A 27,369-nucleotide genomic window follows, 5' to 3' on the forward strand; every position below is an offset into this window, starting at 1 on the left:
AATGTCGATACGCTTGCCTCGATATTATTGAAAATATCGATATCGAGAAAAACGTCACAGTTGTTTGATTATATTTTGTGGAATAGGTATTTAGATCATAATTATTTATTACAGAAAAGTATAAGTGATCTGCAACCCAAGCATCAGCTGTTATAATATTATACACTTGAGTGCATGAACTTGAAATTCTTGAGAGTGAGTAAATGTCTGTTATGATTACACTGTTTATATCATGTGGCATTTGTGGCAATATTATGGAAGTAAGAAGTAAGTGATGATGATTCAAAAATAATTTTTAACAAATACTGAATTGCGATTTATTCCGAATCTCCGGAGATTTCCCTATATTTTCAAAAGTAGTTTTTAAACAATACAAAATTAGTAAGTATTTGTCGACTTTCAAAGAAGCATTCAGCAATATTCAATCTTTATAAGAATATACATATAAGTTATAAGCAATATTCGTAATATTTTTAGAATAATGTCCATTTGCCAAGCATGCCAAAGTGGGCATAAAGTGCCTACACAGCTCAGACACAGTATAATGAGGGACCGTAGAACCACTCCCCGAAAAATTGGAAGTAAAATCTTTAGTGGCGCATGGCGACCGCGCAATGTTCCCAGTTGCTTTTGCCCCACTCTCGCATTGCTAGTCGCATAGAAACGTATGGGTTTTAACAGGGAAAACCCGCATCCACCACTACCACTGGTGAATTACCAATTGCGTACTGCCGGTATTACTTCTTGAGATCAAGTATCAAAGTGCCGACATGGAAGAGGTTTTACTGTCCCTCTTATCGATATTAGTATCGATATTGTATCGTATCATGAAGCTCTAATCGAGAGAGGGAGAGAAAGAGAGAGAACCCTTAAGTTCATAGCAGAATTCATTATATTTTTGAAGTTATACTTCTTTACGATCGAGAGTGAAATTTTTTAATGCCGGGCGCATGCGCACACAGACAGTATGTATTTCGTTGCTAATCTTTCAAGATATGTATGTATCAGCGCTGTCAGCGCAAATAAATCATATTATATCATATAAAAGGATATATTAGTGTTCTTAGTAAATGTATTATTATTATAATTTTTGTGTCTTTGGATTTGTCTTCTTCGGGAGTAAGATATTTTATAATAAAGTAAAACCTCCGTTAACCGAAACCTTTTTATCCGAAACATCCTTTAACCGAAATGGCTGACAGTTTCAATAATTTCGTCAATAAAAAGTAAATTTAAAAAAAGCAATAAAGTTAAGGAAAACGAACATGTCATTGTTTAATAGAGTTTTTTTTTTAAGAAATATTATATTTTCTTCTGTGTTTTCCTTTGACAACGATATTTTGCAGCTATATCTCTCCAATACTATGTAATGTGATGCAAGAAGAATACAAAAAACCATGTTATTTTTAACCGAAATTCTTGATATCCGAAACGGCCTCCCCCCAATTATTTCGGTTAACGGAGGTTTTACTGTAATAGTAAGTATATTTAAATATTTTTGTATACCACTTCTTGGTCTATTAAATTTGTCAGTATGTATGAGAAATCTTGTAACCTGCCAAAGCAAAAGGGATATAGCTCAGTGGTAGAGCGTGTGACCGGAGATCAAGAGGTCCCGGGTTCAAATCCCGGACGATTCATATTTTTTTTTATATTTTTGGTATCGTTTTAATAATTTTTTTTTTTAAGTGGTAGGTAAAGAAAGTTAGTTTAATATTTAAATAAAATACAAATAACCTGTGAAGTATATTAATTTCGTTGAAATCATAATAATAGAAGTATAACTTCTTACGTGCGTAAAAAGTAGACACAAATTCATTTTTTTTATTATTTCCTTTAGTTATAGTTTTATTGTGTTTCTTGTTGCGATACTTGTTTTTTAGCCTTCTAAATTTTTTCCGCTCTTATTGTCGGGTTTATTATTTTTATTTTTAAATTGTAACTATTATTAGAATAAATTTTTGATTAATTTTATAAACTAATTCATAAAAGATACAGATCGTAAGAAATAAACCAGATTTTTGAATACTACAAGGATCATCGTTTACAAAAATTTGTGTTACCTGATGTTTGCAATCATTAACCACACTCCACTTCATTACGAAGTATTAGAAAACTAAAAATAACAGGATATATTTAAGCGCCGGTGTTCGAATGAGTCGCCCAAGAACATAGCTAAAATTGATACTAGACGAATCGGCGGCATCTTTTATTACTAAACTACTAAACACAACTCGATTATAGTTTTCTGTAAACTACTGTTTAAAAAAAAATGATATAAAGCTGGGATCATATGGAACGTGGCGTGGCGCGCCATGAGAAATATAAAATATGTAATAGAAAAAGATAGAAACTAAAGACTGGAATCAACGCTACGTGAAATGGCGTTATTTCCCTTAAAATTTGTGATTTGCAATCCTTGGCTAGGACCGAACCCTCTATTTATGGCCGGCTCGGATCGGCGCAGAATCACCCATCGTTTGTCGGTAAATGAATAAGGATAGTTCAAAGGAAGTTAGACGCTGATACAGACTAGGTACATACCTCTCCAACCCTTCTGACTTCCGACTCGGTAAGGGACTGATACGGTCATGCCGTGGTAACTTTATTATGGAAAGGTCTAACGAAGTTGTGTTGGAATTTTTATCATTGTATGAATTAGCCAACTTACTAATTTGTACCGCCAACACTGGTGGTATATCCTCGATACTCGAGTGGACACGTTCCATCGAAATGGTCCGACCGAGTTTATCAAAACGTAAATATTTATGCACGTAAATATTTACGTGCACAGACTTCATAACGAGAGACTTGTAAGACTGGTATGGGAGGAGATTCCTACAGGCAAAAGACCACTCGGACGTGGACAATTGGCATAAGTGGCTGCGATGCACACAAACCTTGGCACTATATAACGGGATGAGTATTATTCGCAATATCCCATAAAGAATTTAGACCAAAAGAATCCAGTTTTTGTTCTAAATTGGGCCAGATTGCCACCACCTTCGCTACATCTAGATTTAGTGAATGAGCAATTTCAGAAATGTAAGTCTATAGCTTCCATCAGTTGGTCTTCATTCAATTGTTCTCCTTTAAAGCGAGCACCAAGAAGATTGGCGGCAAAGTGAATCTACTTAGAACAAAATTCGTAGCGTTCTTCAATATATTTTAGCAAGCTTTCGATAAGAGAACTAGTCTGGTCAACTTGTTGGAGAATATTTAATATTGTGTCTTTTATAATTAAAGACAAAAGGCACTTCTCATAATATAGATCTATCCAATTCTACAAATTTATCGATTTTAATACGGGATGCAGGAATTTGTTTTGTATATTGTAACATATTTCAATTTTTCCGTAATTTTCCTTTTTTCCTGTTTTTTTTTCGGAAAAAACAGGTTTTTTCCTGTAGCCAATTTTTCCGGAAATTTTAAATCTCTAGCCAAGACCAACCCAGGGTTGTAGCGCTGATGAGGAAATATTTATTAATTTCAGAGTAACGTAGGGTGCCATACATAGTGCAGCCGATATGTGAAACAATTGTGCATTTGATGATAGAAGCATATAATTTGGACCACATATACTACACATATAAAAGTTCAAATTTAGATGGGAGGCGATCTCAGATTTTGCCTTTTACAAAAATGGCGCGCATTCAAAATGGCGACTATACATATGTGACTAATAGCACGATAACTTTTGAAAGACAGGTCCGATTTTAACCAAATTTGGTATATATGTTCTTTTTTTATGTGTAAAATTGAGGTCTTGAACCGGAAGAATCGGTTTACCAGAAGTTGTGTTTTTCCTGGTTTTTTATGTAAAAATATGTTGTTTTTATTTCAATTATTTCACCCTGTATATAATATATAATTTTGAACCTTTATATGTGTAGTATATGTGGTCAAAATTATATGCTTCTATCATTAAATGCACAATTCTTATAATATTTGCACGAATCTGCCGCACTACCAAATGTGCTCTCTTCTTTTCACTATTAATTATTTTCTATTTCTCTTTGTCGACTGAACTGGCGAAGAGTGCCACGCGACATTCCATGGAATTCCATAATGCGATCATGGTAATGGACTTCTAATCGTCACCATGATCTTTGGCTTTTATAACTCTTCGTGAATCTTTGCCGCGTTTGCTATTGTCTTCCATTGGTTCTCTGGAATTATCTAATCCCTTACTCGAGAAAGAATAAAATATTTGAGTAATTTATTATCTACACTTACGTACATATTCCATTATGGACTTTTTGAGCCGGGAGCTAACGGCGTGTAGAGTGCCGGTCATCGTCTCAACACAGTGGGCGCATTGAAATATGGTCGATCATACAATAATTCCTATAGTCCAAGTAATGAAGCTTAAAACAGGACAAAACCTCACAATTTTTACAGAATGGATCGATTTGCCTGAAAATTTGAGAATAAGTAGATGATAGTCCAAGGATCAAAATCTATATCATGCCGAAAGGCGCTTTTGCCATGAGGGGTGGTTCCCACCCTATCTGGGGAGGGGGGGAGGGTGAACATTTTTTATTATATTTTGACCACAAAAGTTGGTAAAATCATTCATTCTAAGCAAAAAATGTTCTATACATTTTTTTAAATAAAATTAATAGTTTTCGATTTATTCGCTATCGAAAGTGTTAGTTTTATATCGAAAAAATCAATGTTTTTAATAAGTTTTCTGCTAATAACTACAAAAGTTTTCATTTTATCAAAACAAATTTACTTAACAAAAATGTACTTTTGAAAAAATTAACAAAACCGTTTTTTTAAATTTTCTTTAAGACCAATGGTAATCGAGCTATACTTTATTATATGTTAGCTCTTCTTCGTCAAATGCTAAATATTGTAGTTTCAAAGTCAAAAGACGGGAAAACTATGCATTTTTCGAGGATAACTTGTTGAAACTAATTTAAAGTACAGTAGAACCCCGATTATCCGTGTGCGGATTATCCGGGCTGCGGATTATCCGTGCTATGATTTTTTATTACTTAAATTGCATTTTTGAGGTTTTATCAAAATAGCTCACTGTAAATCACTCGACGGAAACTCTATACGCGGAGAGGGAGACTCATAATGAAAGATTTATTTTTTCTGTTGTCTTTTTATGGTAGGGCTATATGTATGGATATACGTACATATGTATTACAATTTAAAAATATCTATCTCCAGAAATAAAAAAAACCTCAAAAATTAAGTGACTTATAATGAAAAGAATGTCAGTCCCTATTTTTTTCAGCGAAAAAGTGATCGGAAGCAACCGCCCTAATCACCACCCTAATTAAAATTAGTCATTGACCTTATTTGGTCTTCTTTATTTATGTATTATTAATAGGTTCTAGAAGTTTGACCGACCTAGAATGATTGGTTTTTAAAAAAATGGAGTTAAAAGCGAATAACGAATTTTTGTAGTTTGGTAAAAAATGCCCTTTTCTTCAGAATAGAAAGATTAGCATCAGAGATACGAAAAAATATTTAAATATAATATTGTAGCTTATTTAATTCCCAAGAAATGGGTTAGCAAACATTTTTTCTACGGCAAAAATTCAGTGAACTATTGACAACTAAAACTGATAATAATATGCAAAAACCATCTTTACCGACCCTTTTAAAGTCACCTCTTTTTGAGACTGAGGATTTGTAAAAGATTTAATAATAATATCCTTATAGATCTTGTAAAAACCTACAAAATTATTTTTTACCAAACTTTCTAAGATAAAAAATAAAAAAGTTAAGGTTAAAAAATCAATATATTTTTCTGAAAAAAAAAAGGAGAAATCCAATTGGAAGCATAATAATGTAAGTTAGCGGTGTGTTTAGTCATTGGCCTTATTCATTCTTCTTTATTTATGTATTATTAATAGATTCTAGAAGTTCGAGTGGCTTAAAATGATTAGTTTTTAAAAAACTAGAGTTAAAAGCGAATAACGAATTTTTGTAGTTTGGTAAAAAATGCCATTTTCTTCAAAATAGAAAGATTAGCATCAGAGATACGAAAAAATGTTTCAAGATGAAATTGTAGGTTATTTAATTCCCAAGAGATTTGTTTGAAAAAAATTTTTCTACGGCAAAAATTGAGTGAATCGTAAATGGGTACAATTGGTAAAATATTGATTTTTTCGATATAAAACTAAGACTTTCGATAGCGAATAAATCTAAAACTATTAATTTTATCAAAAAAATGTATAGAACATTTTTTGCTTAGAATGAACGTTTTTATCAAGTTTTGCGGCAAAAATATAATAAAAAATTTCCACCCCGAGATGGGTGGCAACCACCCCCATGGTAAAAGCGCCTTTCAGCATCATATAGATTTTGATCCTTGGACTATCCACTACTTCTTCTCAAATTTTCAAGCAAATCTATTCATTCTGTAAAAATTGCGAGGTGAAAAGCTTAAGTTCCTGGACTACTATGATGGAACGTGAAGGATTGACGTTTTAGTATAGTTTCACGCGCCAGCTTCCGAGCTCCTTTGAACCATGCTGATTTACTGACAAATGACGGGATTCACCGTGCTAATTATGACTTATTTAATGGCACGTGAACTGGAAAAACCGGCGTGAAGAGTGGCACTCCACGCGCCATTGGGTCTCGCTTTTACAAGTATACGAATAAAAAAACAACTTACCCTACTAGTTAATGTACAATTTTGACAGCTAAGTCCCATAAATGGTCTTCTTTTGCCTGCTTGCACATCTGGCACATTGTCCTTGCTGTCGAATAGTTGGTTTTCTGCAGCCTGTAATAAAGAAATTATATAAATCATTAATCAGACAATAATGAACAAAAAAACAGAAATAAGGGCCAGGATAGAAATACATAGCAAGAAATGCGCTTGTAAAAATGAAAACAATTCTCAAAATCCACGAGGAAAATAAATTTCCTGTAGCTGGCTGTACACCATAAATCACAAAAATACTAGATTTGTTGTAAAAGGTATATTTTAAAATACCCTAAATAAGGGTCACAAGACAAAACGTTTTCGGATTAAGAAATCCATCATCAGTGTTCTGAAAGCCAAAAAATAGCATGCCTGAGCCACCGAAATGTGTTGGGTAAAAACCCTTTAAATGTATAAGATTATGGTATGTTACATATTTGTAATGAAACTACATATACTTTCATCAATATTGCTGTGCTCCAAGGCGTCATCTCAAATTGGAACGCAGTCAGCCGACGTTAGAAATTCGGAACACACTCCTGGCCTGCCGAGCCGTCACCAGCTGTGAGATTTGATCGACGACGTCTGTCAAGCATTTATGAAACTTTTATTTTCACTTATAGTATAGTTTAAAAGGGATCCTATTGTGCTATCCCGTGGGCACTTTGTTGCTAAAATGTAAAACCCATATTTTTTGGTTTCTAATATATTTGTAATGCAAAATCACTTGGTCGTCCAAAAATCGTTGCGGGAGGGGACCGGTGGGGAGCCTTACAAAAAAAAACTGCAATTTTTTTTTCGTCGTTTTTCGGATGTGCAATATCCGAAAATTCATTCCTCAAATTTGCATACCCATCCGGACATTAGAAATATTTGTTTTTAATTTATAAAAATACGTCAAACCATTGTTGTATATGGAGAGCCTTCATATAAAATCACTTGCCCTGAAAACCCATATTTTTAAAATCGTTTACATCGCTCTATCTCGAAAAATATTGGGTCTAGCAAAAAATGGCTTTCTATAAACGTTATAGACCAAACATCAGAGAGCATGTTAGTGTTTTTGGAATTTTGATTGGATAATTAGTTTAAGAAAAAATTAAATAAATCGAACGGCATGTCACGACGGACAGTGCTGAACGCAGAGATGCGAGGAAGGGCGAGATTCTATGCGAGAGTCAATCCCTAATCGACTCTACTGACCGGGATGTTGTTAGGGTCGTTTTTTCATTGTGAAGCCGATTTTAGTGGTGATGAATACTGCTAGCGTACTAAATAGAGACTTTTTTTGGCTCGTTTTGTTGTCATATTAACACTTTTGGAATATTGTACGTGTTAAGTGATAGTAGTAGTTATATTATCATAATATTAATAATAGGTATTGTTTTAGCCGATAGCTAGATATTTAGTCGATCAGATAGCTCAGTGCGACTAGCGGCTGACCCGCACTTCACTTCGCCGTGAGGTACGAGAGTTCAAGCCCAGCCCAGGCCATCGGAAAACAAAAAGGCTAACGCGTCAGTATAAAATTCTAAATATGAATCTGGCGCTTAGACCTGAATATGCGGGCATCTGATCGACCTATGAGGGAGCAGTACGGCAAGGGATAAGGGCTTGCGGCTCGGTGAAACTCCCCCATAGATCCCTACCGAAGGGCGTTGACGCCTAAGAACGGTGTATATACATACATTGTTTTAGCCATACGGCTCACACTCCGTCAAAGGGGAAAATTCACTTATCCCAGATACTTACGATATCAAAAGGATTGAGATCTGGTGGGACTCGTTCCGTGTTATCGAGCCCTAGATGACTTAGTACGTCGAGGTATCCCCAAAAATGTTCTTACAGATTCAATTGTTTTATCATTATAAACCTTATTAAGGACGTCGTAAAATGGTTAAAGTTCAAAAGCTTGGTATGTACATATTATCTAAAATGGCATCGGTTTTCCCTGGAATTAATTTCGGAATCAAGAACAAAGGATAGTAATACAAACAATTACATCTACGTACCTATTTCTTAATTACTAGATATACAGAAGGACCAGCACAGCCTAAAAGCCAATTCTTATACAAAGGTATTAATAATCATGACACAGCTTCGCTTGATGTCAACTTATGGGCTCGTATAGCTTTATTGTACTTTTTAACAGATAAAATACCATCAATTGTGGACTGAGCATATAGACCACTGTCCAACCATATATCAGCAAGTCCAGAATCTGTCATAAACTGACCAATTATTTTGAGGAAGTTCATAACAATGTAGAAGCCACCTAGACGAATAACTACATTCCATGTGTCTTCTGGCTTGGACCATTGGAGCTCTTTAGCTTTATAATAGATCGCTTGGTCAAATGTCAGTACGGTGTATCTGTTATTTAGCTTCTTAGCAATTTCACTGCACTTTCTGATAACAGTCCAAACGGTATCATATTCTGACGAGACATGGGGTAGAACAGGTAAGCAGCCATAGGTCGTTACATGTGATTTATCCTCCAAAGTCAGTTTATGAAATCCTGACCACTGTGGGATAACGGTTTCATTCCTAACAGAGTCCCTCATTCTGCAAATGCTCCATGCCATGTTACGACATCGTATGTTATTATTAAGATTCTGGCTCTTTATGCTCTGTTTATTTTCTTCTGATTGTACTTTTCTTTTTGATTTCTCAAAATAACTTTTATGAAGGGAATGAAAATCATTAGGTATTGTCAGCTTCTGATTATATGGCCAAAATTTAAATTGTCCAGGTATATCTTCATTCAATGGTCCTCTCTGGAAGGCAGCAATTTGGGTTCCGTGAAAAGTAAGTGATTTGTCCAAGGTCTCTTCCAAAATGTCAATGTTGTCAGCGGCAAATTGGACAAATCTGTCGGGTACCAATTGTCTCTGTATGGTCACATGATAATTCTCCAAGTAAAGTTGAATTTCTTCTTGGGAGATGCTGTTACGCACTCGTAAGAGTATTGATGTATGAAATTGAATGACCGCAGGCGTGTTTTGCTTCAATGAGTTTTTTTGATCTTTTTTAGTGATGAACTAAAAGTCCTAACCCAATACGCTTTGGAGTTTTTATTTTTCCCTTTGAGCAGGCAAAAATAATGTCTTGGCCAATGGTTAGGGTTTCAGTCTCCTTTTCATTATCGCTTTCATTTCGGACTATAAGGTTAACAAGAGAATACAAGCTTTCAGGAATAGATTTTGGTAGTCTCTAACATTCATTTTTTTTAAGTCGGGCTCAGTTGACATCTTGTTTATCTCACTTCGGATAGTTTGGCAGATTTTGACTAGAATGTGTTGCTCCGATGCACCGAAACTGAGAGTGTCAGATTCGTCGTGGTTGTGCACGATTGTCTCAATTGCCTGTTCTTTCGAGAACTTCCTTAAAAATATTGTGGGCTCGTTTTGTCTAGGAGACCTTACTGATTCAACAGCATCCCCAAAATGGTTTTTCTTTTTTTTAATTCTTTGTTTCTCGCTCATGTCGTCAATGCCACTAATTTCACGATACCTTTTGCCAATCGATTTTGTATTGTATCCTTTACCTTTCTCAAAACCCTTTCTCCATTTCTTCCAAAAGTTTCCCAAATGCTTCATTTTCTGTTTTGTTAATATCAGTATTTCCAACAGATTTTTTATTTAGATTGTGTAATTCAGTTGAAACGCAAACGGCATGATATTTTGTTTCCGAGGCAATTAAGTCGTCTCCAGTTCTCGCAAAGAACACAGGGTTGCTTCGTGATATAGCTCTTATTTTTTCTTGTATATTATTAGTTATTAGTCATAACTTGGCATAGTTTTTGTTTCGGTGAGCGGTGCAAAAGATGCACTTTTGTGAATTAAAAGGTGATCGCAAGGGCCGTTTTTGCAAAATATCTTCTCTACGAAATGTCAGTTTGGTATTTTTTGACTTGTACGAGTCAATGTTCTTTGAGCTCGTATAGGATTTGTAACAATTTTTGTGCCATTTAAAAAAATCTTGATTTTGTAGATCATCAAATTTTGAGAATATATGCCGCATATATTTATCATTATCGTCATGACAATTTTTCATACGTTCACTCGTGCATTGAATAATTTTTTTTTAGATCTTTCTTGAGAATTAACCAACCTTCCTCGTTCCAAACAAATAAGACACACATTTTGAATAAAAACGTCTTGTCCGACATCAGATTTTCGGAAAGAAACATGCCTTAATCTGATTTTTGACTCAAGTTAGCTGTCAGAGCTGCTGCTGTTTGTTAAATCCATTTCTAGATGGATACAAAAATTTTTTAGCTGTAATACTAATAAGTAGGTACAATATTGTTAACTTACCAATAGGTTTAATTAATCACTTTTAATAATATAATTAACACAGAAGAACTTTATTATGTCTTACTTAAAATCTCAGTGGATTTCGCGCTAAAACTAAAGCTTATAATAGTAAAGAATTTAAAGAAAGAACAGCATCTCAAGGCAAAAACGACCCTAACAACATCCCGGTCAGTAGAGTCGATTAGGGGTTGACTCCCGCATAGAATCTCGCCCTTCCTCGCATCTCTGCGTTCACCACTGTCCGTCGTGACATGCCGTTCGATTTATTTAATTTTTTCTTAAACTAATTATCCAATCAAAATTCCAAAAACACTCCCATGTTCTCTGATGTTTGGTCTATAACGTTTATAGAAAGTCATTTTTTGCTAGACCCAATATTTTTCGAGATAGAGCGATGTAAACGATTTTAAAAATATGGGTTGTCAGGGCAAGTGATTTTATATGAAGGCGCTCCATATACAACAATGGTTTGACGTATTTTTATAAATTAAAAATAAATATTTCTAATGTACGGATGGGTATGCAACTTTGAGGAATGAATTTTCGGATATTGCACATCCGAAAAACGACGAAAAAAAAATTGCAGTTTTTTTTTTGTAAGGCTCCCCACCGGTCCCCTCCCGCAACGATTTTTGGACGACCAAGTGATTTTGCATTACAAATATATTAGAAACTAAAAAATATGGGTTTTACATTTTAGCAACAAAGTGCCCACGAAAATCTTTTCTAGAAGCCTTTTGCCAGTCCATTTACTCTACTATTATTATTGTAGAAATAATCATAGATTGGGAATATTGACATTAAATGTCGTTTCTTTATCCTAGGTAAATATTGTAAATGTTGTATTAAAACATGTTTTAATAAAATACTTTATTCTAGACCAACACAGCTGTCCTTATTCTTATAAATATCATTACATATTTATATAAAATGTAAATGATGTTCTAGATATGCCTGGATGTTACCCAGGGCAACACAGGACTCTTCCCACGTGGTTGGATTTTTTTTAGAAAACCTCACATATTGGATTTCAATGGCCAAGAAGAGTTGGTCTTTTCGTTTTGTCTTGTGACCCTTATTTAGGGTATTTTAAAATATACCTTTTACAACAAATCTAGTATTTTTGAAAACAATTCTCTACAGCAAATACCTTAGATTAGAACTGAGAGTAAGAGATTTGAGATGCTACGTGTTCTCAATACTACAATATGGACTTGAAAGCTGGAGACTGAAGCAAGAACACATAAGTAAGCTAAGTACAATCATTTGAAATGTGGTGTTACAGGAGAAGGCTTAGAATGGCATCTTCTTCTTGTAGTACCTATCCGTTTGTGATGTTGGCGACCATCATGGCAATCTGTACTTTGCACACTGCTGCTCCAAAAAGATTTGTGGTTGTTGAGTTGAACCACGTACGTAGATTTTTCAGCCAGGAAATCTTTCGCTTTCCTGGTCCTCTCTTTCCTTCCACTTTTCCTTGCAAGATTAGTTGCAGCAGTCCATATCTTTCACTGTTCCTCATGATGTGGCCGAGGTATTCGATTTTGGCTGTTTTTATTGTGATTAACAGCTTTTTTTCTTTTTTGCATTCTCAGCAAATAGAATGGCATGGACAAAAAAAAACGAATATGGAAGTATTGCGAGAAATGGGGAAAGAATACGAAATAATAAACACAATAAAAATAAGAAAGTTACAATATCTGGCAAAAGCGAAGCGAAAATGGCAGATGAACAACAAGGCTTCCGGAAGAACCGCAGCACAATAGATGCAATTTTTATTATCAGGCAAATAGTAGAAAAGTCTATTGAATATGGAAAATCAGCATACATGTGCTTTGTAGATTTAAAAAGTGCTTTTTACAGGGTGAGGCGAAATGATATCTTAAATTTATTACAAGCTGAACAAATAGGCCACCAGATAATAAGGCTAATTAATGAAATTAACAAGAACAGAGTTATAATGTCAACAGGAGAAACAGAATGCATAGAACTAAAAGGAGGAATCCGCCAAGGAGACTCGCTCAGCCCGTTGTTATTCAATATGGTGATGAATCAAATAATTCACGAAGTAAGAAAACGACATGGATACCACATGAAAGCGCATAAAATCACGATACTATGCTATGCCGATGATGCAGTACTAATTGCTGATAACGAGGATGACCTACAAAGGCAGCTCCACACTTTCAATATCACAGCAAATAAACTTAATACGAGAATATCAGTAGAAAAAACTAAATGTATAGTGATAAGTAAAGAGCCGCGTAGATGCAAGGTAGAAATAGACGGCAAAATTGTAGAACAAGTAATGAAATTCAATTACCTAGGAGTAGAGATCACTAGTGACAGGAATATAAGAACAGAGACCACAACACAAGCAACAAAAGCGGCAAGAGTAAGTGGTTGCCTCCGAGAAACCATATGGAGAAACAAATATCTGACCACGGAAAGCAAAATAAAACTATACAAGACAACAGTAAGACCTATCCTAACATACGCAGTGGAGACAAGAAAGACGAAACAACAAATCAACAATATCGAAATGAAAGTATTAAGGTCAATAGCGGGCATATTATTAAGAGACAGACAAAGCAACAGAAGTATAGGAGAACGATGCAAAATTCAAAATATTAACAGGTGGATAAAAACAAGAAAGAAAACTGGAACGAACATGTAAACCGGATGGAACCAGATAGATTAGCGAACATCTGTAAAAACAACTAGCCGTATAGCAGAAGACCCGCTGGAAGGCCGCCGAAAAGCTGGAAAGACAATGTACAGTCAACAACAACTGAAACAGAATAAGAAGCAGACAAACAGGAGTAATCCTAGTCGCGCGAAGAAGAAGAAGAAGACAATATCTGGGACACGTAATGAAAGGACAACGATATGAAATGCTAAGACTGATAATACAGGGAAAGATAAGAGGACGAAGGAGTATAGAAAGAAGGAAAGTGTCATGGTTGAAGAATTTAAGGGACTGGTTTAAATGCGGTTCTATAGAACTCTTCAGAGCAGCTGTAGATAGAGTAAAGATAGTGATGATGATATCCAACCTCCGATTGGGAGAAGGCACTTAAAGTGCAAGAAGCCCGAAAGCATTGAGGAGGCTAGGACTCCTCAGTGGATTGTAGAGCCATAATAATGATGAGGGTTTTCTTTAGTCCTAGAACTAAATATTTTGCTGTTTCCTTAGTGAAATTCAAATCTCTAGATCTAAAATCGTTTATTTCAAATTACTGCGTTTATGTGATAAGTTTATTAGGCTATTAATTCTATTTTGGACCAGATAATGATTTTTATTGTGCAGGTGTAATGCAACAAAATGTCATTACACTTTACACAGAACATAATCGGTTTTAAAATTTGGCTAATTATTGTTATATTTATGGTATTCTAAAACAATTTTGTAATGTGTAAACTATCTTATCATCGGCAGTGTTTTAATCTGAACCTAGAGGCATAACTTTTGGTGCTAATTAAATAATTTATCAGTACATATTGACTTAGTTTAATTTTTTTTTGTAAACTTACACTAACATATCACAAGCTGTCTGTGATAATATCGTGTATACTGATAAAGTTCATTTGTTACACGTCTCATTAAAGTATACAGGGTGATTCATTAAGAATGTTTAATCTCTGAGTTGTAGATTCTAGACCTCAAAATATGATGATTCTGCCCAATACGCCTTATATAAATATTGTTAGTTTCTGAGATCTCTCTCTTCAATCCTGGCCCACCGGAGGTAGTGTAGTGGTCGACATAGGCTAGGGTAATAAGACAAAAATATACCCTGTTCGTGACACTCCAACAGCCAGGATACAAGCGTTTTTTCGACAGGTAATACCTATATACCTATAAGAACAAATTGTAACTATTTTCTGCGTAGGATCTAGTTATAAACTTTCATTTTCCATTTTCAGTTATAACCAATTTAGTGTCAAAAAACGGCCTTTTCCCCTTTTTTTTCAAATTAATGGAAAACAGTAAGAATTATGGTTTTCTAAGTACAGACATTTTCCAGAGAATGAAAAAAGCTTTAAAATGGCGTATTACAAAGTTTAATACAGTCATTTATTGTTAATATACTTGTGAAAAAAGGGCGAAATTTCAAAAAAAATAATTACGCAATAACTATTGTAAAAATAAGTATAGAGTTTTGAAATTTTTGTGAAATGAGGATTTTTTGATGCATAATATGCGACAAAAATTTCAAAGCGATTCATTCAATTGTTTAAATTTTATTAAAATTGTTTATCCCAGAGAGCTTTTTTTGCAATCACATAAGTCAGAAAAAAATAATGTTAGAACCATTCTACAGGTGTCAAATGAAAGAGCATGAACTAAACTTTCAAACTGGTTTAAAAAAAGTGAATAAAAAATGCATTTATTAGTAATAAATAATTACGCAAAAGTATCGTCAATTTTTCTTTTTTTGAATCCTTTAAACTTTTTGAATAACTTTTTTCAAAAAAATCTATTTTTTTAATGTTTTTTAGGTGCATAACTACCAAGTAATGTTATTTATATGATATTTGATGAAAAATTGTAATAAATATTGTTATATTCCTATTTGACATAAGAAATAAAAGTCTATAGTTATATTTAAAATTCAAATAAAAATAAAGGTTTTCATTGTTCTCGACCGCGGGCATGTAAATTTGGAACACCCTGTATAAAACAAATTATGTATAGGTAGTTTTTAAGAAAGTGTTTCGGAGAAGTGTTTACGAACCCCAGGAACAATACGACTCAAGTAAACAATTAGAGTGATGGTTAAAAAGAAAGTGTTCGTGGAAAGGTGTGAATAACCACCGATAATTCATATTCTAGCAAATAAGATAATAGGTTATTAAATTTGTAAAGAGGGTTAATGTGGAAAGTAAAATTGAAATGGGGAATATTATTTTTTCTTGAAATCCATTAAGATATTTAGAAAAAGGAAAGTTTGTGTTGGTAAATACGGATAATTGAAAGTTGCTTGGGATTGGGTGATTTTGGAATGCTGGAAGGGGTATTTGGAAGGAGGAGAATGAATGAGGAATGAGAGTCAGAATGTTTTGGGCGATCGATAGGCGAAGTCCAGTTTCGAGAAGAGGTAAAACAAAGTGAAACGCCGGGTTGGTTAGTTTTGTCTTTAAAAAAGAAAAAGTAAGATATCGTGGAACGAGTGATAGACCGAGTCGAGATAGTATATAACTCCTTGAGTCTAGAGTATCCCGGTTTTGTTGAAGTGTTTGAAAAAGGTAGAACACGGCATCAGGAGAAGGCAGGAACGAGGGCTGTACGAGGCGTAGTTTTCAAAGGAGCAGAGGCATTACTGGAAGACTGGGACGAGTCGTTGGATCGCAACCCAAGCCAAGAGGAAACGTGTTTTGTATGAAGACATTGTCAAATCATCAGTAAAGATCAGTCTATTTTGTTATGACATGAATGTATGGTTTGTGTATTAAATACCACATTGAAAATTGAGGCACACAATCACTATTAAAAAAATTTTCATCAAACCTAAATCAATTTGTTACTGATAAATCATAATAGTTCATTATAAATAAAATAAATTTGGAGACAAAAAGAAATAAGATTCCCATTTTTGTAACTGTTGTATTAAATAAAGATAGAAAGATAAGATATAAGAAATATTAAGCAGTTATTGCCATTTAGATAAAATAAACGATTTTTATAATTTCTAATTGAAATCCGTATGTGTGTATTATTTTACTCTCTTTTATCTATCCCGATTAGGAATCCACTGAGAAATACTTTGAAGCCACGAAAGTAGAGATTGACACTATATGAGATTGACACTATATTGGTATTTGATCTGTTTGATTAATGAGATAATTATTGATTAATTAATCAAGATAAATTACATCTGAGAACATCATTAGATTTCAAAAGTAAGATCACAACAATATATATAATTTACTATACAAAATAATAAAAAGTTCATAAGGAAAAATTGAACATACTTTTGCATAATTATTTATTACTAATAAATGCATTTTTTATTAACTTTTTTTAAACCAATTTGAAAGTTTAGCTCATGATCTTTCATTTGTCTAACACTATTTTTTTCTGACTTATGTTATTGCAAAAAAAAGCTCTCTGGGATAAACAATTTGAATAAAATTTAAACAATTGAATGAATCGCTTTAAAATTTTTGTCACATATTAAGCACTAAAGAACCCTCATTTGACAAAAATTTCAAAGCTCTATACTTATCTTTACAATAGTTATTGCGACATTATTTTTTTTTTTTAATTTCGCCCTTTTTTCGCAATTATATTAACAATAAATGAGTGTATTAAACTTTGTAATACCCCATTTTAAAGCTTTTTCCATTCTCTAAAAGATTTTTGTACTAAGAAAACCATAAGTCTTACTGTTTTCCATTAATTTACAAAAAAAGGAAAAAGACCGTTTTTTGACACTAAATTGTTTATAAATAAAAATGGCCGCCAGATCCTACGCACGAAATAGTTACAATTTCTTCTTATATGTATTACATGTCAAAAAAACGCTTCAGTACCCTGGCTGTTAAAGTGTCATGGAAAAAACCGTATTACCCTGGACTAACATGATGTCGTGTATTGTCCGTCTCCAAAGATCTCTGCCTCTGGTCCTTTCTTTTAACTCATACCTAGGTCTTTTATGGTTGTAATTATTTGATCGATTCATCTTGTTGGGGATCTTCCTCGTGATATTAGGCCTTCCACATTTCCTTGTATAATGAGACTTTCCATGTTTTCTGTGTTTGCTCTCATAACATGCCCAAAGTATTTTAATTGTTGGAGATGGACTTTACGTTGGCTAACTTTTAGCTCTCTTAAAATTGAATTATTTGTCCTATGGTCGGTCCAAGGGATTCGTAGCATTCGTCTCCAACAGAACATTTCTATCTTTCTTCTTTCCCACTGTCGCAGGGTTCGAGATACCTGGTAAAGTTTAAATATGAATTTTAAATTTCCCAATAATTTCGTATCTTTTCACAATTTCTATTTAAAATAGGCAATTTTACTTATAGTGTATATTGTAGTTGTGCTTATAGAAGCTAAGCTACACTAGGTCGTATTTAGTAAATCAAAACAATTTTTTTTCGTCTTAACTATGGGCAAAATAATAGAAAAATATGAAAAAGTAGAATAGAAATTTAATATACTTTACTGTCACTGAAAATTTTACAATTATATGGACAAAACTTACAAATAGAGAAAATCTAACAATAAAACACTGAAAACTTTTGTTTTCTATACTTCCACAAAATTTATTATAACTATGTGACTACAGCTGTTTCGGCAGAGTGCCTTTCTCAAGTGATCTAGTTTACTATGGGTTTGCCTTTTTAAAGTTTTTAACCTGAAGAGGTTGAGGAGTGGGGAGCTGTTTGTCTCGAGTTGGTCATTCAGAATTATATCTGTATTTTTTAACTTATTAATTTCCATAGATTCTAATAAAGATAGCTTAAGGCCTTTATTTTGAATATGCAGAATTTGAAACTCTTCATTAAAAGAATGATTATGATCTAGAAGGTGAAGTGCGTATGTAGAAGTGTCTGTTTTTCTATTGTTGAAAGCCCTTTTGTGTTCTACTATTTGTTTGTCAAAGGTTCTACCAGTTTGACTGATGTAAGTTTTCGGACAGTCACCACAAGTTAGTTTGTAGACACCACTCTGTAGTTGTTTTCTCTTAATATTTGCTTAAGTTGTTGTTAGTTCTGAAAGCTGGTGTTATTCCTTTCTATTTTATGTATCTGGCTATTTTTGTTGTTATCTTGCCAGTATATGTGATAGAGCAGAAGGTACTGGGTTGTTTCTGTGGTGATGGATAGACTAATTTCAGGGCTTTCTTATGGAGTTTTTGGTTTAAAATTTTATTAATTGTTTGTTCGTTATTTACTGCTATTTGTTTAATGATGTTCAGTTCTATTTCGAAGTTATTTTTTGACATGGGAATTTCTGTCAATCTATGTATCATGCTATGGTAGGCTGCTAATTTGTGTTGTGTAGGATGGGATGATGAATTGTGTATAGTTGTGTCAGTATGGGTAGGTTTATGATATACGGAGAACTCATGTTTGTTGTGTAGTCTGGTAATTGTTACATCTAGAAAGTTTATGGACTTACTCTGTTCTGTTTCTATTGTAAACTCAATATTACTATGAAGTGAATTAATGTATGATAGAAACAGAAACTAACTGGCAACTTGACCAATTTCTATCATACATTAATTCATTCCATAGTAATATTGAGTTTACAATAGAAACAGAACAGAATAAGTCCATAAACTTTCTAGATGTAACAAATACCAGACTACACAACAAACATGAGTTCTCCGTATATCATAAACCTACCCATACTGACACAACTATACACAATTCATCATCCCATCCTACACAACACAAATTAGCAGCCTAACATAGCATGATACATAGACTGACAGAAATTCTCATGTCAAAAAATAACTTCGAAATAGAACTGAACATCATTAAACAAATAGCAGTAAATAATGGCTATAACGAACAAACAATTAATAACATTTTAAACCAAAAACTCCATAAGAAAGCCCTGAAATTAGTCTATCCACCACCACAGAAAGACCCAGTACCTTCTGCTCTATCACATATAGTGGCAAGATAACAACAAAAATAGCCAGATACATAAAAAAGAAAGAAATAAAACCAGCTTTCAGAACTAACAACAACTTAAGCAAATATTTTAAGAACAGTAAGAGCCGAGAGAAAAAACAACTACAGAGTGGTGTCTACAAACTAACTTGTGGTGACTGTCCGAAAACTTACATCGGCCAAACTGGCAGAACCTTTGACAAACGGATAGCAGAACACAAAAGGGCTTTCAACAATAGAAAAACAGACACTTCTACATACGCACTTCACCTTCTAGATCATAATCATTCTTTTAATGAAGAGTTTCAAATTCTGCATATTCAAAATAAAGGCATTAAGCTATCTTTATTAGAATCTATGGAAATTAATAAGTTAAAAAATACAGATATAATTCTGAATGACCAACTCGAGACAAACAGCTCCCCACCCCTCAACCTCTTCAGCTAAAGACTTTAAAAAGGCAAACCCATAGTAAACTAAATCACTTGAGAAAGGTACTCTGCCGAAACAGCTGTAGTCACATAGTTATAATAAATATTGTGGAAGTATAGAAAACAAACGTTTTCAGTGTTTTATTGTTAGATAAAATGAACTTCCATCAAGTAACGATCGAACCCATCAATTATTTAAATAGAGAAAAAACAATAACAAATACAATTTATTGAAATTACATAAATCGTCAATGTTACAAAATAAAAGATAATAAAAACAAAAACAATATACATATTGCAAAATTTAAATAAATTGCAAATTGCATAATACAACGTTAGGAACTAATAAGTTTAAGCTGCTGCATATATGACACTCATATATAAATAAAAAATTTAGTTACTTGTTTGTACACAAGGGTACTGTAATTTCTTAGTTGTTATTCATTAAGAAACTCTTCTACGAAATAATATGGCCTTTCAGATAGATACGCTTCTGTCATTTTACGGAACTTGGAGAAAGATGTTGCAGATTTAAGTTGTGAAGGGAGATGGTTGTATAGTTTTTTTGCAGAATATAATATAGATTTATTTACCAAGCCAATGGAGATCGGTAAATAAACATCAAAAGTTTGTTCAAACGTATCAGCTAGGAATTTGGCAATTCGTTGTGTGTCGTTGATAACATTGTTTTGAACACCGAAACTTGTCTTACGGCCTTGTATTTGTATTTTCGTCCATACTTGGGCAGAAGGGGTGGTGGATTTAAGTGACGAAGTATATTCCCTCGATGAAATTTTCTTGTGTTCTTTTAGAACGTATTTTGCTCTGACCTTTGGTTTTTTAAATTGTATAAAATCTTCGTTATTTCGAGTTCTTCGATATGTGTTTAATACTCTTTTGCATTGACGAACTGCCTGTTCACAATCCTTATTCCACCATGGTACTTTCTTCCGTGTATTTGTTGTAGAAGTTTTGCCAATATGTAGTTCAGCTGCGGAGATAATGCAATGGATAAGAAGGTTCAAAGATTCGTCTACGTCATCGGAAAGAGAAAGGGGTGGAAGTTCTTTTTCGAGGTACGAGCAGAAGCCAACCCAATCTGCATTGGCGATTCGCCATTTTGGGTACACGATAATTATTTGATTTATTCTCACTATTGGAAATGAGAATTGGAAAGTGATTATTGGGACCGTGCAAGTTTGGAAGAGCGACACCTGGTTTCATAGCTCAGCAATATTTTTAGCACTTTTAATTATATTGGCCAATTATATTAGTCCTGGTTACTGGATAATTGTCAAGGCCATAGCCCAAAAAAGAATAAGAAGAAAAAGTAAGATTGAGGTTATGTTATTAAAAGGTAAACGTTGTACTACAAGCAAAATACCATTAATTAAATTCACTTTAATAATTGCATATCATGTCAGTATTGTGGAGCAACGTATAATTTTTACAATTTATAACACATCATTTGTGAAATCCCAGTTTCTTCAATGACAGTAGGTATGAAATAAACGCCAATTTGATAATTTCAATTAACAATATAACAAAACAAAAACAAAAGTTACAAGATTTCTCCGCTACTTGCGCACGATCGTTTCTCGTATCCCCTCCAAGTACTTGCACACAGCGAATAATGATATGTCGTTACGACCAATGAGGGCGCGTTTTGGACTGGCTGCTATAATTTGGATTTTCTCTCGATTTTCATCGTCTTTAGGGGCCAAACGAACGACAAAAATAACTTTTTTTGTTTGATATATATTTTTTAAGTATGTTCTGTTGTGATTCATAGCATTTTATTCGAATTTAAAGTTTTATTTAAATTCTCTATTAGAGCGCCCTCCTGCGGTGCATCCCTTGCTGGCCTGATATCGGTGGTCCTGAGCAGAATCATCATATTTTGAGGTCTAGAATCTACAACTCATTCTTAATGAATCACCCTGTATATTACTTCAGAATTATTAATACGGACATTGTTTTGGTTATGTTATAGATAAAGTACTAAATCCAACCATTGGCTGCGGAAAAGATCGTATGATCGAGAATGCTTGTAAACATTATACAATAATTACTGATTACAACAAAAAGAAATTAACACCTTGATGGACAGAGACGCTGTGCAGCGTCTTTTTTTAAAATTGTGTTGTGGCAGAACGCTGTGAAGCGTCCTTAACAAAATCTAATATCGTGGCAGAACGCTGTACCGCGTTATAATTATAATATAAATACATGGTAACACGTAAGCCACTGTCATAGAATACCTATCTATACCTTCCAATCTGTTACCCGTCTGGTAAATTCCACCTCTCTATTTCACCCCACCCATTTAAAGTATCTAACCGGCTAAGTCACACGCGAAGCTGTACAGCGTCGCCAGTTATATTGAAGTATGCGGTGTGTGTTGTACTGTGCCGCAGATAGTAAAACACGTGGTTAGGTTAGGTTGAATACGAGTTTTACTCGAAAAATGTAAGTAAAAAATAAATTTATTTAGTGTGATATTTTTGTGCCTAATATTTTATGTTATTATAGTAGGATGTATAATTTAAAATATATTATTTTGCTTTCAGATGGCGGACCGTGACCCGTATAAGAGAGAACAGCAGCGGTTGATTCAGCTGTATGACGATATTACGTCGGATGAAGAGAACTCAGATGCTGCTTATGAGGGAGAGTTCAGCTCAGATGAAAACTATGTACCCAGTGAGTCGTCTGCCTCGCAGTCAGATGAAAGTGAAGACTCTGATTTAAACGAACTCCCCGAGCTCTCCAATGTAGAGACGTCTAATAATACTCTTCACAATCCCCAGCAATATAATCTGCCAGAGGAAAGTGAAGTAGAAGAGCCCGACGCATTGGACCAGGATTCCCAGAAAATTATTCAGAAATCTCAAGACAGTATACCCCTACAAGCACTGCAGAATCAAAATTCTGATTCTTCAGATGACATAGATACAGAATGGGAGTTTACAACTGCAGATATACCAGATTTCAACTTTGATGAATCCACTAATCGTCTGAAAATTAATTTAAATGCAGAAGATAGTCCAAAAGATGTTTTTGAATACCTATTTACCGATGACATAATGAGCTATTTGGTGGAATGTACCAACAATTATGGAGAAGATTTAACAAGATCTAATAGACCCAAAACAAGGAATGCTCGAGATAATAGTTTTAGACCTGTGACTATCGACGAAATGAAGAAATTTTTGGCACTGTGTTTATTGCAGGGTCAAATTACAACTTCAAACATGCGCAGGTTGTTTTCATATGGAGATGTATTGTACTTTCATCCAATTTTTAGTTACATTATGTCAGGAAGAAGGTTTGAAAAAATATTGAGAACTTTAAATTGCTCTTCGAGAACCGCAAAACATAAAGAAAAGATTCAAGCATTCTTAGACATGCTTATAGCCAAATTCCACAATGCTTATGGACCGTCTAAAGAGTTGTCTTTAGATGAATCCCTCTTACATTTTCGTGGCAGGCTTGGATTTAGAGTTTACCTCAAAAATAAAAAGGCACGTTACGGCATTAAGTTTTATGAACTGACAACCTCCGATGGGTATCTTTTAAATACTGAAATGTATAGTGGGGATATTCAAAACGCTTCCGATGTGGGAACTACAAAAGTAGAAGCTATAGTTATGAGGTTGATGAAGCCTTACCTCATGAAAGGACACGAACTGTTTATGGACAACTTTTATAATAGTTCTATATTATCTGAAAAGTTATTAAGCTTAAAAACTCATACTAATGGAACTCTCCGGTCAAATCGCAGGAATAACCCCAAGGAACTTATAAAGAAAAAACTCAAGAAGGGTGAACATTTCTGGATGCGTAAAAAGAATGTCTACGTTTCCAAATGGCGTGATAAGCGCGATGTTCTTGTTATCACCACAAGAAATCACCCACGATTGATACAAGTGAAAAACAGATATGGCCATGAGAAAATAAAACCTGAAGAAGTTGATGTTTATAATCGTCATATGTCAGGCATCGACAGGTGTGATCAGATGACCTCAACTTATTCAACGCCAAGGAAAACGATACGTTGGTATAAGAAGGTAATTTTCCATTTATTAGATGTAACTGTATGGAACTCTTTCTACTTATACCGAAAATATTGTAAAAATAATTCCAAGACGTACAGATATTTAGAGTTCCGTGACAGTCTCATTAAATCCTATTTGAAGTTACCACCAGGTTTAGAAGCAAAGAATTTAGTTCGTCGAGAAAAACATGATAACAGGTTACCGGAAAATTCAAACTACGAGCCTGAATGTTTCACAAATGAAACAAACTTAGCAAATCATTGGCCTGAAAGAAATCCAGGCATTCCAAGTGCAAAATCGAATAAGAAAAAAGTGTTTTTGAAGTGTAGACTGTGTGCCAAAAAAGGTCAACGGAAAGAATCAGGATATAGATGTAAAGGATGTCCCCAGAAGCCTCCGTTATGTCCAGACTGTTTTGAAGAGTGGCACGAAATAACAAAAAATCAAGAATAATTTTTTAGATATCTTTGTATAAGTTAGCTTTATGCGTAAACTATGTTGATATAAATTAATATTTTTGACTTCTGAATACGTTTTAAGAATCATTATGTCTTTTTGGTTTCTTTAAATAAATATTGCTTTATTTAAATACGTTTTCTTAATGAAAAATATTTCGCTGATAGACGTCGAGTCACTGCATGTATTAGGTTGAAAACGACAATAGGCACAACGCTGTATGACGTCGAACGCATATCAGCGTTCCGCCAAGATAGACTTAATACTAGTCTTATATTGTGGCAGAACGCTGATAAGCGTTAAAACTTAAACAATATTTTCTGTAAAATTTTAATACTTGGAGTAAAATTTCAGGTCGCCCTAGTTATATTTCATCCTTTTGAATAATAATATCGACAAAAAGGGCACTGTACAAATTGACCATTTTTGAAAAACTTAGGTGTCCGTCAAGGTGTTAATAATGCAATTTCAGCTGTTGTGTTGAATACTTGAATATTTCAAGTGCAAATATAATGTACTGACTCATTAATGCATGTAAACATTAACTAATTTTATAAGGAAAGGTATTCATAAGCAAATTAAATTTAACTTTCACTGATAGTCCAGAAAGCCACTGCGCATCCGCTATTAGGAAAAATATTCCGATTCGGATTTTTTGCACAATCTTACTCAAAAAGAACCCCTTTTAACAAATTTGCATGTTGCCAGGTCCAAAAGGTGGTCAAAAATTTTTTAAACGTTTTTTTTTGTTTTTTTCCTAAAATTATTTTTTTTTGTATGGAACAAAGTTTTTTTTAGGTTTTTTGGATCATTACAAACAGAAAAGGTCTTTAGTGACATTTCTCTAAAGTTGATAGTTTTTGACATATAAGCGATTAAAAATTGAAAAATTGCGAAATCGGCCATTTTTAACCCTCAAAAACTATGTGAAAAACTGAAAATTTGAATGTTGCCAAGGTAGGTAGATATTCTTTAAACATCGATTGACGAAATCCCGAAGAGTTTTTTGCAATACAATATTCAAAACTCCTTTGTTTTTTAATTGCTAATCAAGTGTGCGCGACACTATTTTCCACCGACAGTATGGTGCAAATGAAAGGAATAAATTCGTTATTTCGTAAACCGGCGACTTTAAGGAAAAATCCCGAAACAGGTCGATTTTTATTTTTAAGTTATGATATTGTGGCATATATGGTATACTAGTGACGTCATCCATCTGGGCGGGATGGCGTAATCGATGATTTTTTTAAATGAGAATAGGGGTCGTGTGCTAGCTCATCTTGTAGCGTTTATAAAACCAGTGAAAATGTGATCTTTTAGATTTGTATAGTTTTTACAATCCCTCTCTAAGAAGTCCAAATTTTTTTTATTCAGATTTTTTACTTAAATTCAGATTGCAAGGAATTTTCTAAAACCGTTCCTGTGTACAGTTGAAAGCTATTGCGCAATATTAACCAATTTTGAGAAGTGCTGAGATGTACAGAATTCTGATGCGTAGATTTTCAGTTGGAATTTTCTAGAAGAAATGTTGAAAATCAATTTGATTGGTTTGTTTGAATTTGGTACAAAGATCGAAGCTCTTAATTGGCCCTGAAGAACGGAAGTCGGAAATTGCGTATGACAAGATCGGGGAATCTTGTCAGGAGGAAAGTAGCGGAGTAGCGTCATTCTCATTCTTACAATGGTAGTGAATCAGTAAACATCGATAGTCAGTAACCGGCTTTTTTGCGACGCAAAACGAATTTCCAAGTAAATGGGATCTATCAAAGTTCTTTTGTGTTGTTGTTAAGTAGGTGTACCATCAGTTTGATGGTGTAGCAGTTCTTTTTTGATGGTAAAAGTGTAATATACGCTTTTTAAAAATACTGCGTATGTATTTGTGAAAGCCGGCATGGTACTAATATCGTAGTGATGAATTAAACCCAAGCCTCCTGTCTCCTGGATTAGAAAATCTATTTCCCGAGGTAAATAAGCAAATTTCCTTTGTTTTATGGTATTTTCATGGTATAATGGTATGGTGCAATCTGTAATTTTCCATCGACACCCTTCCCCTTCGAGTGACGTATGAACTACGTACGTGCTGTCAAGTGTCATGTCAAGTTTCACAATGGTGAATGTTTTGAATTTTAAGGTATAGTGACTTTTAATAATTATAAAATTCTCAAACTAATAATGTTAATTTCTTTCATCAACATAAAAAAATAAATCTTTTTGTAACTTAAAATACAAAAATGAAAAAGTAAATTGTTGAACAGAACAGAGAATAATTTTGCTTCCATCATTAAAAAATATTATTGTAAAGACATAATTGTGAGTTAATGTTTAAATCCTTTTGAAACCTTTTGAAATAGTTAAAAATAAAAGATTTATGGAATGATATTTGACAGGCGACATAGTTAAGTTGTTATTTCCAATAATTAAGTACTACGAGGAGTAGTCAGTAATTCTTTAATGTAAACATTGTTCCCTGAATGAATATAAATTTTTGTTTTAATGCAAATGCTATAACATATATCATAATTAGGTCAGTCAGTCAGTTATACAAGTCATAATTAAGTCAGATATCAAATCCTCAATGCAATAAATTTATTGTTTATCTTTTGGTGCACCATAACCTATGTTCAGAAAAGTAGATGTATTTTTTTTTGCAGGTAATCTTTTATGTAATCTGAAAGTTTTGTTTTCTAAAGGAATGATTTTTCAATAAATACCATAACTGTAATTTGTCCTGTTTATTTACCGCTAACCTATTGGCAAAATTTTAACCACAAACTTTAAAAGCTTTTTAGAGTCAAATT

The 27,369-nt window shown here is 33.8% G+C and overlaps 1 protein-coding gene across 3 annotated transcripts in view; it reads right to left on the bottom strand.

Annotated features, from left to right (window-relative positions):
- The window catches only part of LOC114336016 (glycerol-3-phosphate acyltransferase 1, mitochondrial), a 208,963-nt gene that overhangs the window by 44,584 nt on the left and 137,010 nt on the right, over positions 1-27,369 (bottom strand). For all 3 annotated transcript variants that reach the window (XM_050644505.1, XM_050644504.1, XM_050644503.1), the window contains exon 3: positions 6,644-6,754. In XM_050644505.1, coding sequence (XP_050500462.1) covers positions 6,644-6,754 — 111 coding nt within the window. The remainder of the gene's footprint in view (positions 1-6,643; positions 6,755-27,369) is intronic.

Source organism: Diabrotica virgifera, chromosome 2 (assembly GCF_917563875.1).
Source record: "Diabrotica virgifera virgifera chromosome 2, PGI_DIABVI_V3a".
In the NCBI taxonomy this organism is placed as follows: domain Eukaryota; kingdom Metazoa; phylum Arthropoda; class Insecta; order Coleoptera; family Chrysomelidae; genus Diabrotica; species Diabrotica virgifera.